The sequence below is a fragment of the Antechinus flavipes genome, chromosome 5 (assembly GCF_016432865.1).
Source record: "Antechinus flavipes isolate AdamAnt ecotype Samford, QLD, Australia chromosome 5, AdamAnt_v2, whole genome shotgun sequence".
Classification (NCBI taxonomy): domain Eukaryota; kingdom Metazoa; phylum Chordata; class Mammalia; order Dasyuromorphia; family Dasyuridae; genus Antechinus; species Antechinus flavipes.
Window position 1 is genome coordinate 275,468,456 of NC_067402.1, and position 14,196 is coordinate 275,482,651.

At 38.0% G+C, this 14,196-nt stretch overlaps 1 protein-coding gene across 6 annotated transcripts in view; it reads left to right on the forward strand.

Annotated features, from left to right (window-relative positions):
- MYBPC1 (myosin binding protein C1) overlaps positions 1 to 14,196 on the forward strand; it is a 108,347-nt gene that overhangs the window by 87,527 nt on the left and 6,624 nt on the right. For all 6 annotated transcript variants that reach the window (XM_052001839.1, XM_052001843.1, XM_052001840.1 and 3 more), the window contains 6 exons: positions 722 to 810; positions 1,648 to 1,843; positions 3,915 to 4,054; positions 9,645 to 9,804; positions 10,910 to 11,046; positions 12,944 to 13,130. In XM_052001839.1, the coding sequence (XP_051857799.1) occupies positions 722 to 810; positions 1,648 to 1,843; positions 3,915 to 4,054; positions 9,645 to 9,804; positions 10,910 to 11,046; positions 12,944 to 13,130 (909 nt within the window). The remainder of the gene's footprint in view (positions 1 to 721; positions 811 to 1,647; positions 1,844 to 3,914; positions 4,055 to 9,644; positions 9,805 to 10,909; positions 11,047 to 12,943; positions 13,131 to 14,196) is intronic.

A 14,196-nucleotide genomic window follows, 5' to 3' on the forward strand; every position in this document is an offset into this window, starting at 1 on the left:
TCTAATTGTTGGATAAGGAGAGTCATTAACAGCTGGCACAAGGATATTAAAAGACCAAATGAAGCTTTCATATGTAAAATTGACATCGAGTTGCTTTCTTTCTCAATAGATGGAAGAGAGTCAGGAAGAAGGGAGAGAATTTAGAACTCAGGTTTTTTTTTTTTAAATGTTAAAAGAAATAATCATTTTTTAAATACCTAGTAGAATGTCTTGAATATATGTAAAATAGTTCTTCTCTAGTGGATCAACATAGGGAAGACTCCCACATAAATTTAAATCATGTGTTCATTGAGGCAAGTGATAGATAAATAGTCCTATTGCATTCTTCTTGTTCGGATTCCATCAGTATTTTGTCCAGTTCTGAGCTCTCTCTCTTAGGAAGGATATTGTTAGCTGGAGAAACACTGGAGAAGAAGAGTAAGATGGTGAGAGAACTGGATATTAGGAAAGGAAATATTTAGTGGAAATCAGAAAGTCACTTTCAAGGATTGTCATGTTGAAAATCTTTGTTCTGCTTGGTCTCAGAATATTTTTATCTAAAGAAAATGCTTTGACTAAACATGGCCTCAATGAACCAACCACTAACTTCACAGAGCTGGTCCCTGGAAAATCTCTCCATTTGTGACCCCATGAAGTTTGCTATTTTTCTTTGTTATGAATGCTTATTCCCACATAATTTGGGGAAAATCTGACAGCTCAAAAATGTTCTTTCTTCTATTAGAACCGCCAAAGATTCGCATCCCTCGACATCTGAAGCAAACTTATATTCGAAGAGTTGGAGAAGCTGTGAATCTTGTCATTCCTTTCCAGGTGACAATGATGTGGAAGTTTTTTCTCTCTTCTAAGAGTATTGGTCTGAGATGTTAGGAAATGGGGATGGGGTAATAGTAGGGTTTAGATTAGCCAAAAGGGAGTGCTTTCTGAAAGGGAAGATCATTAAACAATGATTTGACAAAGCTGAGAGAATCAAGAAAAATGGCTTTTCTGTCTAAGATGAATAAGGTCTAGTCTTACTTTAAAGTTGGAGGGAAGGGGAAAAGGAAGGAGGGGATCCCTGGGGGAAAAATAACCTTTTAAGATCCTTTCTAACTGTATGATTTTTAGAAACCTGTCCTTCTTTTGAATGATCTCAGCATTCAGAAAATAATGTTCTATGCTATTGAAAGGGCTTCTTGGTCTTAGGCTAAGATTAATACATTAAAATTATAATCAGGAATTTTAGATGACTCATATATATATATATAATCATATGCCTAGATATAGTTTCAAAAACATTTTCAGAAATCACTTTGACCCACCAAATTTTATATGGCTCATGAAATTAAAATCAATTTCTACTTAGCGCCAACCCCCAACCTTGCCAGCAACTGTGCCTTCATGAAAGGGTAATGAGACTCCCAGGAACTTGTTCTTCTATAGTCAACCATCAGAGTAAGCCCTTCTGCATTGATTTAAATGTATTGACCATTTTTATTGCTGCTGCCCCAGAAAATACAGAAAATAATTCCTTGACTCAGGAGGACTTGGATGCAAACCCTGCCATTGATCTTTACAAGTTGTGTGACCCTTTTGTGTATTCTCAAAGAACACAATCCAGTTAAATAGCTTTCTTGTTTTACCTCGAGTTTTTTTTTCCTTTCTTTTCAGGGAAAACCAAGGCCAGAATTAACTTGGAAGAAGGATGGTGTTGATATAGATAAGAACCAAATAAACATACGCAACTCTGAAACGGATACAATCATATTTATCAGAAAAGCAGAAAGAAGTCACTCAGGGAAATATGATCTGGAAGTGAAAGTGGACAAATATGTGGACAGTGCCTCAATAGATATTCAGATAGTTGGTAGGTTCAAAGAAAGAAAATTAGAATATTTTTGTCAAAGCAATAAAGAGCTCTAATTTTGCCATTGATTATAGCAAATGTAGAAATAAAGTTAAAAAAATAATACTGCTATTCCCCATTTCAGAAAAGCAGTTGCACAAAATTCCAAAATTTAAAAATCAGATGAATTTCTCCTTCCCTTTCTACCTACCTCCCAATTTTTCACATTACAAAATATTTTTTCATCTTGCAAAAAAAATTCCTTCTGAAAGGCTATGGTGGCCCAGTGCATAGGGTGCTGGGCTAAGAGTCAGGAAAATTCATATCCCTGAATTTAAAACTGGCTTCAGACACTTACTAGCTGTGACTCTGGGCAAGTCCCTTAATTTTTTTGATTAAGTTTCTTCATCTGTAAAATGAGGTGGAGAAAGAAATGGCAAACGTTCTATATCTCTGCCAAGAAAACCCCAAATGGGATTGAGAGAATTGGACACAATTGAAAATTACTAAACAGCATGAGACTTCTCCAACTGCTAAATGATTTACAGTTGTTGCCAATAGCACAATTCTAGAGGAAAGCTACTATTTCTAAGCAGTTTTATGTATATTCTCAAGATTTTCATTACTGGCGAGCAGATATATATCACAGTTTATTATTGATCCTTCATTTTCAAAGAGGATCATGACATTAGGGAGAAAGTGCCGTGACATTCAAATTAATCGGATTTAAATGAGGGAGGGATGTATAGAGTCACCTGCCTCACTTTCCCCTCCAGAGCCTCAGGTCCAATGACCAGATTTAGATCAGGATGACTGGAGATGGCCCTGGATGCAGTGGGAGACTTTGACTTTTTAAAGCTATGGTCTTAGTTTGATTGAGGCTGTACCAAATAGACTGCAATTGAGGCAAAGAATCTCCTCTCTTACCTAGTCAAAAATAACAAAACAAAATAAAACAAAACCTCAAATAGATAGATAAATAAATCTAAAAGGGAAGACGTTCAGGGTTTCCAGTCAAAGCAGAAATAATTGCTATTTACATTCAATCTGAGTCCATTAGGATCCCAACAATGACCAAATGGGACTTGGCCTGGAACCTATTGGTAGCCAATCAATATCAGCACTTATAGGAATGGTTTATTGATATTTCTAAAGCTATCCTCAGAGCTACTGCAGCCTCAACAGCCCAACTGCCCTGCCTTCCTTACTGTTCTAATACTCTTCTAGAATGCTAATCTCTAACACTAACCAAAATTTGGAAAATTCTTCACAATCCATAAATCATCATCATTTCTAAACATGGGGAAATGGAAGAGATGGCTTCCCAAAGTCCCTCCTACTTCTATCTATCATTTTGGCAAGGTCAAAAAATGTTTTCAAGAATAACAGAAGGAGGTTATCCTTGCATATGTTTTGAAAATAAAAAGATTTTTAAAAGGGGGGATAAAAAAATAAAAACCTTCAATAACAAAAAGAAAAAAAAGAATAGAAGAAGTAAATAATTCTCATTTGAACTTCTAATTCATCTTTTGACCACTCTTCTCCTGCATCAAAAGTAATAATTTCATATGGCAAAAGTCAGCACTTTGATGTTAGTTTATTTAAATCCATGATATTAACCATACTTTTCTGGTTGAAGAAAAGAATGAAGAAGAACTTTGAGGTTGTAACATGTTTTTTTGATATATCATAACCTTGTTGTAAAAGAAAGCACATTTTTTCCCCAAAAAAGCAAATTGTGAGCAGCCAGATTATGTACTACTCAAAGTGGGAAGAAAGGAGTTCAGAAATGTTTTTCTGACAAATATACATGTATTTATATATATAAACAAATATACATATATGTGTATACACACACACATAGAAAGAGACAGAAAGAGAGAGCAGGAGAGAGAGAGAAAAGAGAAGAGAGAGAGAGAGAGAGAGGGGTGGGGAGAGAGAAGAAAGAAGAGAGAGAGACAGAGACAGAGAGAGAGGGAGGAAGGGAGAGAGACAGACAGAGAGAAGAGAGAAAAAGAGAGAGAGAGAGAGAAGAAGAAAGAGAGAGGTAGAGAATTGCACTACTGTAACATTGTGCTTTTCATTTTCCCAGATCGTCCTGGCCCACCCCAAACTGTAAAGATTGAAGATGTGTGGGGAGAAAATGCTGCCTTAGTATGGACACCACCAAAGGATGATGGAAATGCTGCCATTACAGGGTACACAATCCAAAAAGCTGACAAAAAAAGCATGGTAAGTTTTTATTCCCTCTGAAGGAGCAAGGAAAATATTTTTTTATTTCAAATTTATAATATCTTATTTCATATATATAAATATATTCACATATATTCATATATTAATATATACATTAATATATGTACATATGGAATATATGCATATATATTTATTTGTATGGGTAAATAAATCAATCAACAAGCATTTATTGATCATCAGCTGCATGACAAAGACTGTCCTAGATAGGAATTGAAAATACAAATACAAATGAAGAAGCAATCTTTATTTTCAAGGAACTTTTGCTTTAAGAGGGGAGACAACAAGCCATAATACAAATGAAGAAGCAATCTTTATTTTCAAGGAACTTTTGCTTTAAGAGGGGAGACAACAAGCCATGTAGAAGTCCACACAGAATAAATAAAGGGAGAATAAATACAAAACCTCCAAAGTAGTTAGAGAGGATGGTGCTGGTAGCCTGGGAGATTAGGAAAGGGATTAGGAAGTAGGACTTGATTCTAGGAGGCAAAGGTGAGGAGGGAGGGCACTCCAAGTATGGGACCAATTCAAAGGCAAGGAGAGAAATGAGAGAATGTTTTGTCTGTGGATCACGGAGAAGGCCAGTTTGGCTGCACCCAAGAGTAGAGGAGGAGAACTGATTCCAAGATGCTGGAAAGAGAGATTTGGGAAAGGGACTCTAAAAACTGAACAGAGCAAGAGACCGGGTCTTGAGCAGGGGAACAATTTGTCAGATATGCATACAAGGAAATTGTATTTGGCACCTGTTTGGAGAATAGGCTGGGTTTTGTAAGGGTTAAAAAATTATCTATGCATGTGTTTTGAAAAAAAGGCTTTTTTGGAAAAAAAATTTATAATTTTTTTTTTTGAGAGAATTAGGATGATAGAGTCTGGTAAAATTTTCTAAGGTTAAAATTTAGGGATCTTTGAAGGCAGCAAGGAAGGAACCATAGCTAGAAGCTGGAGGTTAGAGAGAAGTGCAAGTGACCAAGGGGGTGAAATCAGGAGAGTGTGGATAGAGATGCCTGCTTGAAAGAGAGAGGGATACCCCATTATCAGGAATTAGGAGAAGGAGAAGGAGGAGAGCACTCTAGTGAGATGAAGGAGAGAGAAGAGAGAGCTCACTGAAAATAAAGTAAGAGGTGGAATATGGGAGGCGTGAGAAGGGAAGAGAAGTTTTATAGCTGCTGTAAAAAATGAAATTAGGAAGGAATGACAGGATTTAAGTGAGAAGCTAACTCTAAAGACATCTCTTGAGATCCTCATAGAAATTAAGTGACAGGGATAGGAAAGTGTCCAAGGTGGGATTCTCACCCAGGTCTTCCTGCCTTCAGATCCAGCAGGGCTTCCACCACCCAGGCAACCTCTGGCCAGAAAGGGAGAAGTGAGGGGTGAGGGGCAGGAAACAGTGCATTTGAACACAATTAAGACAATCTAACCAAGGATCAGCTTAAAAATAGGTTTGCACCCTATCTCTTCCTCCCATCTGAAACCTCATTACCGTTAGTCTGGTTTTTCTTTTTTTTAATGCCTTTATCAGTATCTGTGTTGCCACAGTCCCATTGATCTTCCTTTGCATCCCTTCACAGCCTCATTCCCTATCTCTGTGGGTGCCCTGCATTATCCCCATTTTGACAGTTCCATCATGTCCATGCCTTTAGGACCACATTAATATGGTCCATTATTTACCTTTTCAACCATTTTTTTTAGTCCTTGAAATTCAGATACTTTCTGGGTTTTTTTCCCATGATACTTGAGCAGCTATAAATATTTTTGTACAGAGATATTCTCTATTTCCTTTTCATCATATCTTTGGGATAGATCTCAACAATGAGACCACTGGGTCAAAGTTAGTTTTATGATATATTTTCAGAATGATCCCAATTCAGTGCAAAAACTAGGTTTTACTGGATGCTGGGTATGAAAAGACAAAATAATCCCTGACCTCGAGAAGCTTTCAGTTTACTATCAGAATACAAAAACGTACACAAATACAAATACCCCCCAAAAAAGGAAAAATAAATACAAAGTAATTTGGGGAGAGGGTGCAAAATAAATGTTGGTTGAGCTTTACATAGATAAAAACAGAAGGGGCCGCTGTAAATTGATGATTCATAGGCTTATTCACTGGCACTAGGGCCGGACCTTGTCTAATTCACCCCATTCCTCATCCAAGCTAATGAGGACAGAACCTAAAGCCTTTTTGCTGCCCTTTCTTTCAGTATTTGCCTTTCTTGTATCACTACCTCAGGCTTGGAAGAGAAAGGAGCGGTGATCTAGTCCAAGCCACTGCCCACTGCCAGGTTCTTGGGTTTCAACATCAGCTCTCCCAGACTCTTCAATATGAAAAGGCCCCTCCAGGACCCTGAAAGTTAGCTCCCAGCAGGGAGTTTTGAATTCTCACAGCCCCCTGTTCTGAGAAGGAGTCTCCAAAGTGTCTGTGACCAGGCTTGAGACTGGAAGCAGCTTAATTCCCCATGTCATAAGAGGAGACCCTTCATCCCTGGGATGGAGCTGACAGAGTCAGGCGACTCTGAACCCCTTTTGAGGCCATCAGCCGCTGCCTCCCAAGAAGCCCAGACTGCAAAGACTGTTATGAGTCCCATTTTACAGAGAAGGAAACTGAGACCCATGGAGGCTCAGGGCCTCGTTCCCAGGTCACCCAGGAACCTCTGATTTCAGAGCTATGATCTCTCCAGCATAGCACCCCAATGTCCCGTACGAAGCATAGAGGGGATAGAATGTTTGCTGTGACCTCCAGAACAGATGCTTGCCAGCACCCTAGGCATTTCATTTAACCTTTCTGTGCCTCAGTTTCCTCCTCTGTAAAATGAGAGAATTGGACTAGATCTCTTCCAGCTCTAGATTTGTAATTCCTTTATCTTAAATCCATTGTACATGGATAAACCTAGCTAACTGTGGAGGGACTCCTCAGCAGACTGATCACAGGGTGACCACTAAATTAAATTTAACTAAATTAAAATTAAAATTTAACTAATTAAAATAAAAAAACTAAATCAAAGGCCTAGAAGGAGATAAGAAGAAAACTGGAAAGGAAAGTGTGAATGTGATATGGAAGGAGAGCTGAATTTGGAGGCAGGGGAATGGGTTTAAATCTTGGCTATAACTCTATCTGGCTAACTTAGGTTGTCACTTCAGCATTCTGTGCCTCAGTTTCCTTATCTGTAAGATGAAGTGACTGGATGACTTTGAAGGACCCCCTCTAGCTCTAAATCTAGAATCTTAAACCAAAGAAAGAAGCAGATCTCAAGAATTTCAGGCTTCTCTGAGCAGATTATTTTTATATTTCAAATTCTTTTCTTTTTTCTGGATAGATATTACATAATTTGATCAGATTTGGTATCTAGAGTATTATCTTTCATCAAAACATGGGCCTCCAGGGAGTTGGGCAGATGGATTACTTATGAGGTATGTGTCTGAGCATCTAAGACTTCCTAAGACCTAAGGGCTGTGCCAGAAATCACAAGTTCAAAAATAGTGAAAAGACATCTCCAAAGCTGATTCTAAATGTTGATCCTCAGAACACTTGAATACAGAGCTGGTAACACGATCCAAAAAAATATGAACCTACTGTGTTTTCAGTAGCCTTCCCTTCTCCATAACCATGACCCTGAGAACCTTTACTGCAATTGATAGCCATCTACAGCTGTTCCCATTGCATCATCCAGGCCAGGAGTCCTTCATCTGGGATTTTGTAAACTTGTGTTTTTTAAATGTAAATAATATTTTATTTCTTTCCATTCCACACAAATATCATTTTCAACATTCATTTTTTATAAGATTTCGGTTCCAATTTTTTTCCCTTCTTCCCTTCCCTCTCTGTTCCCCAAGACAGCAAGCAGTCTGAGGTAGGTTATATATGTGCAATTGTGTTAAATATTTCCACATTAGTCATGTTATGAAAGAAGAAACAGAATAAAAGGAAAAACAACAAAGAGACAAAAGAAAGTAGAAATAGCATACTTTGGTCTGCATAAAAACTCATAGTTCTTTCTCTAGATTTAGAAAGCATTTTCCATCACGGGTCTTTGGGAATTGTCTGGGATCATTGTGTGACTGAGAAGAGTTGTCAGTCATAATTAATCATTCCACAATGTGCTTTTATGTACAATTTTGTGAACTTTTAAAAAATTTTAATAACTCTGGCTTCCTTTGTACTACTAAAATTACAATTCTGAGAAGGGGCCCAAAGGCTTCACAGACACTGCCCAAGGGGTGAATCCATGACACAAGAAAAACAAAGAATTCCTAGCCCAGGCGGTGTAGGATCTCTATTCCAGCACAAGAGACCAGGGCAGCGATAATCTTTGGGAGTCTACAGGTGATAGTTCTGCTCTGCTCTGTCACATATGGAGTATTGTGTCATTTTGGGTGGCTGGTGGGTTGGTACAATGGAGAGAGGAGGAGGTCAGAGTCAAATCCTGTGTGACCCTGAGAAAGACAGTTACTCCTTTGTTGGAGTAAGACCAGCCAGTAAACTTAACCGCACATAAAAGGGCCATCGTTTAGTCATTTGGGATTGGGGACAGTAGGGAATAGAAGAAGGAGAAAAGAGAGAGTGAATAGATAAAGGGAAGGGGGGATTACTAATTACCTAGAAAGCCAGGAGGCATATCAAGCTAATCAAGCTACCTCTTTTAATTCTTGGGGTAGAGTTTTGCTCAATCACTTTGGGTCCAGTCCCAGTTTATTGAGAAACAACATTCTTCAGAGCCTGGATCTTATATGAATTCATTTCACTATACTTGATAAAATGGCAATTTGACTTAAATGGTCTTTTTCTCACTTAAAATGCCAAAATTGCAAAGAAGGAAATTGTGATCCACGTAAAAAAAATATTACATATATATATATTGTCTTTTTGTCTTTAAAATACATATATATATATATATATATATATATATATATATATATATATATACACACACACACATACATGTAGTTTTTTCTCCCTCAGCTGCACTAAATGTGAATGACAGGATGTATGTATTCTACAAGTCATGCTAAATTTAAACATTCTTTGAATGTTGAAGATAATTAAAAATAATGGTTATTTCAATACTGCTACTGCTATTCACTAATCAATATTGTAATTAGGCTAATTTGTTACTGTGAGTGATGACTATTTTTCTCTAGTGATCTATCATAATTGGCTTCCAGAGACAGATAAGTTGGTAATAAGAAGTAGCATAATTTATTGGTAGATGGTCACATCCTGGCTCTTACAATTGCTAGCTGTTCCAGCTTTTAACCTTGATCTTCTGTTTCCTCATCTGAAAAACTACCAGTCCCACAGTTTCTGTGAGGATCATTCTACATCCAGGATGCTTTGCAAACCTTAACATGCTATGTTAGTTGTTGCTATTATAACTTAAAATTATATTACTAAAATTTTGTTGAACACCAAGTAGCAGAGTTGGTACCTGGACCCAGTTCATGAGACTTTATGCTTTGTGTTTTTTGACTGTACCATATAACAAAGACCAAAAAAAAAATTGTTTTTTAAAAGGAGGAAACCAAGCTTGCTCTGAAGGACTGAATTTCACTCTACTGTGTGTGGGCTGTTTTTCAGGAATGGTTCACTGTCATTGAGCACTACCACAGGACTAATGCTACCATCACGGAGCTTGTCATAGGAAACGAGTATTACTTCCGAGTATTTGCTGAAAACATGTGTGGCCTGAGTGAGGAAGCAACAATGACAAAAGAGAGCGCGGTGATCGCCAAGGATGGTGAGTTGGAGAACTATGGTCCTTTGGAACTTTGGTTGCAAATAGGCACTCCAAGAAAAGGGGGAAAAACTAAATGTTCAGACATATTAAATTAACAAAGTAAATTTTCAGAGTTACTAAAAGTAGTTTTAAAAACCAATATTAATTCTCAATCACTTTGCTTTAAAATATGACCCTAAAATTACCCTTCCAATTTCTGGTCATTTAGTCCAATTCAAGTGCCAAGGGAAAAAAGGAAGAAGATTGATTTGTTTCATTAAATAAGGCGTCTTGATGTTCGGGATGCTTATGAAACAAACCCTAACTCGCTTGACAGGGAGGAGATGGAAGATTGAATTTGGGCATTCTGAAAACGGTCTTTAGCTTGGAAGCTCTTGAGGGCAGGGACTGTGACAGCTTTGGTTTTATCTCTCCAGTGCTTGGTACAAAATAAATGCTTGTTGTTTTATTGGCTGCTTGATTAGAAGAGTTTTCTGTAGAAGAAAGAACACTAGAGTTATCCTCAGAGAAGCTACATCACTTCTGACTTCTTCCCAGCATGATTTTGGGGAAGCGCTTCTGAAAAAAATTCAAAATATCATCTGTGTGACTTTGGACCAGTCTGCCTAACCTCAGTTTTCTCATCGAGAGGACTTGTAGGTTCCCTTTCCCTTCTCAGTCGGTGAGCCAGGGATCACCCGGTCACCAAGATCCCTTCCTTCTTTAAATAAATCTGTTCCTCATGAGATCCCTCCCCAGCCGTCAGATCCCACCATCTGATCTCTTCCTAGACATGAGGACTGTAGAAAGGAGAAGTGACTCCTAATCATATTTTGATTTGAAAAGTGACTTCTGTCCTGTTCAGTGAATCCCTGATTGAATAGCTTCTTGGTCAAAAGAAGGAGAGGGGATAAGAAGCATCAGAGGATAAGAAGCATCAGAGGGGATTCATGGGCATTGGACTCATACATGTATTCATTCATACAGAGAGCTTGAAGACCGGTTGGACGGGTCCCAGCCAGTGTTTGCCAAGCTTCTAGGAGGGTAGAAAATGGGCAGTTTGGAAAGTGTGCCCCAAATGATCCCTTTTTAAGGCTATTTCATTGATGGTTGTTTTTCTCCATAGGAAAAGTCTACAAAAACCCTGTGTATGATGACTTTGATTTCACTGAAGCCCCAATGTTCACCCAGCCTTTGGTGAACACGTACGCCATAGCAGGCTACAATGCAACCCTGAACTGCAGCGTAAGAGGGAATCCAAAGGTACGATTGGATAGTCCCTGGGCTACGCTCTATGGAAGAGCAATTCAGCCCAAGACAAGCCGGACCTGCGCAGACAAACGTTGTCTCACAAAAGCCTCTATTTAAGAATAAATTCTGTGTGGCACAATGGAAAGAGCAGCAGTTCTGGATTGAGAGGTCCTGGGTTCAATTCCCACCTCTGACACTTACCCATGTCACCTTGGGCAAATCATTTATTCTTAATTTTTAATTTTTTTTTTTTTTTTTTTTTTTTTTTTTTTTTTTTTTTTTTTTTTTTTTTGCTGAGGCAATTGGGGTTTAGTGACTTGTTCACACACACAGGAAGTGTCTGAGGCTCAATTTGAGATCAGGTCCTCCTGACTTCAAGACTGGTGCTCTATCCACTGCCCCACTTAGCTGCCCCCAAACCCTTATTTTCATCTGTAAGAAAAGACTAGTTGGACTAATGAGTCTTTGAAGTCGCCTTACCTCCCGGGGCCTCAGTTTCCTGATCTCTAAAATAAGGACCCCCAAAGTCCCTTCCAGCTGTTCATCTATGTGATTATGATGAGCCCACGAATCAATAAGATGCTTTGTTGTTCCTCTGAATTAGCTTCCCCTGAAATTCATGAAAGACACTTTCCATTTGTTTTGTTTTGCCAGAAACTAATTCCTATCAAGCAGGATGGGCCTGTGAATACTGTTTATGTTTGCCATCTATATTGTTAGGGAGACAAACAGTATGTTAGCCTTTGAAATGCTATTTTCTCTCTTCCCTAGTGATAATGGGGGTGCTAATGTTTCTTCAACTCTCAGGACTGGCTTTTGTCAAGAGAGCCAGGAGGCTTGGGGTGGGTATTTTTAACTGAGAGCTAGAGATGGCAGGATAGTGTAAAGGGGAAAACATTTGTTTTGTTATCGAGGGTCCTGGATTTGAATCTCATCTGGACTTGCTTCCTAGCTCTGTGATAGTAGATAGTGAGTGTAGTTTGGCTGTAACAGAGCCAAGTCTGACCTGAGACCAACTTCCAGAGGCCCGGAGGAGACTGCTGGGAAAAAAGGAATATCCTTCCAAGAAGTCACAGAATGAGAGTGCACTCAGAGACACTGGCTTGGAGTTAGAATCTGAAGCCAGATGCAAGCTCTTAGCTGCTTAAACTAAGTCACTTAATGAGTCTGGGGCTCAGTTCCCTCAAGTGAAAAATGAGATCAGTCTTTGGACTCCCAACCTCTCAGACTGGTTATGAGGCTTGAAATACTTTGTAAGCCATAACGTGCTAGAGAAACAAAACTTTGGATAAGAAGAGGAGGAAAAACTAGTCAGCAGTGATGCTTTCCTGGAAATGTCTGCAAAAGCTTCTAAGATATGATGGATGAGTTAGTATGGCCACCACAGATCCCTAGCAAAATAATTCTGAATAAATCTGTCTTTTTTCTCAAGGGGTCAAGGGCTTTCTCAAGAGCTCAAGGGCTCAAGCATTTTCTGCACAAATAGTAGAAGTAAATTAAAACTGCAACAATTGTTGTTCGTGTGAAATCCTTTTTCTTCTTTCCCTATAAATCTTCCCTTGAAATTCTATGTTACACACTGAAAAGCAGTTGAATACTGACTACTCATGATGACCAAATGTGGTCCAAGAAAACAGATGATGTAAACATCTTTATAGAGAGATGGGGGACTCCAGGTAGGGGCAGTTGCCTACCTTGTTGAGATTTGTGACTGTTGGTCTTGCTCAAATGTTTTTCTTTGTAAAAAAGGAAGGTTCAGTGTCAGGAGTGGAAATGACATTAAGGAAATGACTGACTTAAAATGAAAAACCATCAATACAACTTATTTTCAATGACTTTTTTGCTCTTCTTCTAAACTTTTTGTAATTCATTCTCTTCCCTTTTCTTCTCCTTCCTAACATAATTATAGCCCAAAATAACCTGGATGAAAAACAAAGTTGCCATTGTGAATGACCCGAGATATAGGATGTTCAGTAACCAAGGAGTCTGTACTTTGGAGATTCGTAAGCCCAGCCCCTATGATGGAGGGACCTACTGCTGCAAAGCAGTCAATGACCTGGGGACAGTGGAGATTGAATGCAAGCTGGAGGTGAAAGGTAGGAGTTCTAAAATCCTTCTTTGGGAGCCAAAGTGAACTAGATCCTGCTCTTTTGTTTTGCAATCCTCTCTATAAAGTCCATAGACAATAAATAAGCTTATAGTGTTTAAAATGAGGAGGGCGCAAACTTTTACGTCTCCCCTCAGTCTGATATCATACATTTGAATAAATGTAATCATGTAGAACGGGTCTGTATTATCCTGTATAAGTTTTGTCTACTTAAGGTACAGTGACTAATGCCAGGGGGATGCCAAGGTGAGAACAGTTTGGTGAGTATAAATGAAACAAGAGTGATAACATCCTAAGGAAGCAATTGGTCTCGGAGGCTAAAGAGCCTCAAAGAAGTGAAATTATCTGATGAAATAATGGTTAAAAAGGAGAAATTATATAAGAATATAATCTATATTTGGGTAAATGCTATAGTCATACTGAAAACTACATAAAAAATGCAACAGAAGTGAAATTATCTAATGAAATAGTGGTTTAAGAGGAGAGATTATATAAGAATTTAATCTATACTTGGGTAAATATGATTGCCATATTGAAAACTACATAAAAATGCAACCAGAGAAATTATTTAGTGAAATAGTGGTTCAAGAGGAGAAATTATATAAGAATATAATCTATGTTTGAGTAAATGCTATTGTCATACTAAAAAGTACATAAAAAATGCAACCAGAGTGAAATTATTTGATGAAATAGTGGTTTAAGAGGAAAGATTATATAAGAATTTAATCTATACTTGGGTAAATACTATTGTCATTTTAAAAAATACATAAAAAAATGCAACCAGAGTGAAATTATCTGATGAAATAGTGGTTCAAGAGGAGAGATTATATAAGAATATAATCTATACTTGGATAAATACTATTGTCATTTAGAAGAATACGTAAAAATAATGCAATATACATATGGGATGTCATCTAGAACTTATGTTCTGTTGATGATTTTTATTTGTATTTGTTTTTAAAGACATTACTTTTTTAAAAATGCATTTTAAGCCATGGGGATGCTTAAGGATTTATGGGCTGCAGATTTCCTTGGCAAGCCTTGCCAAATCATGG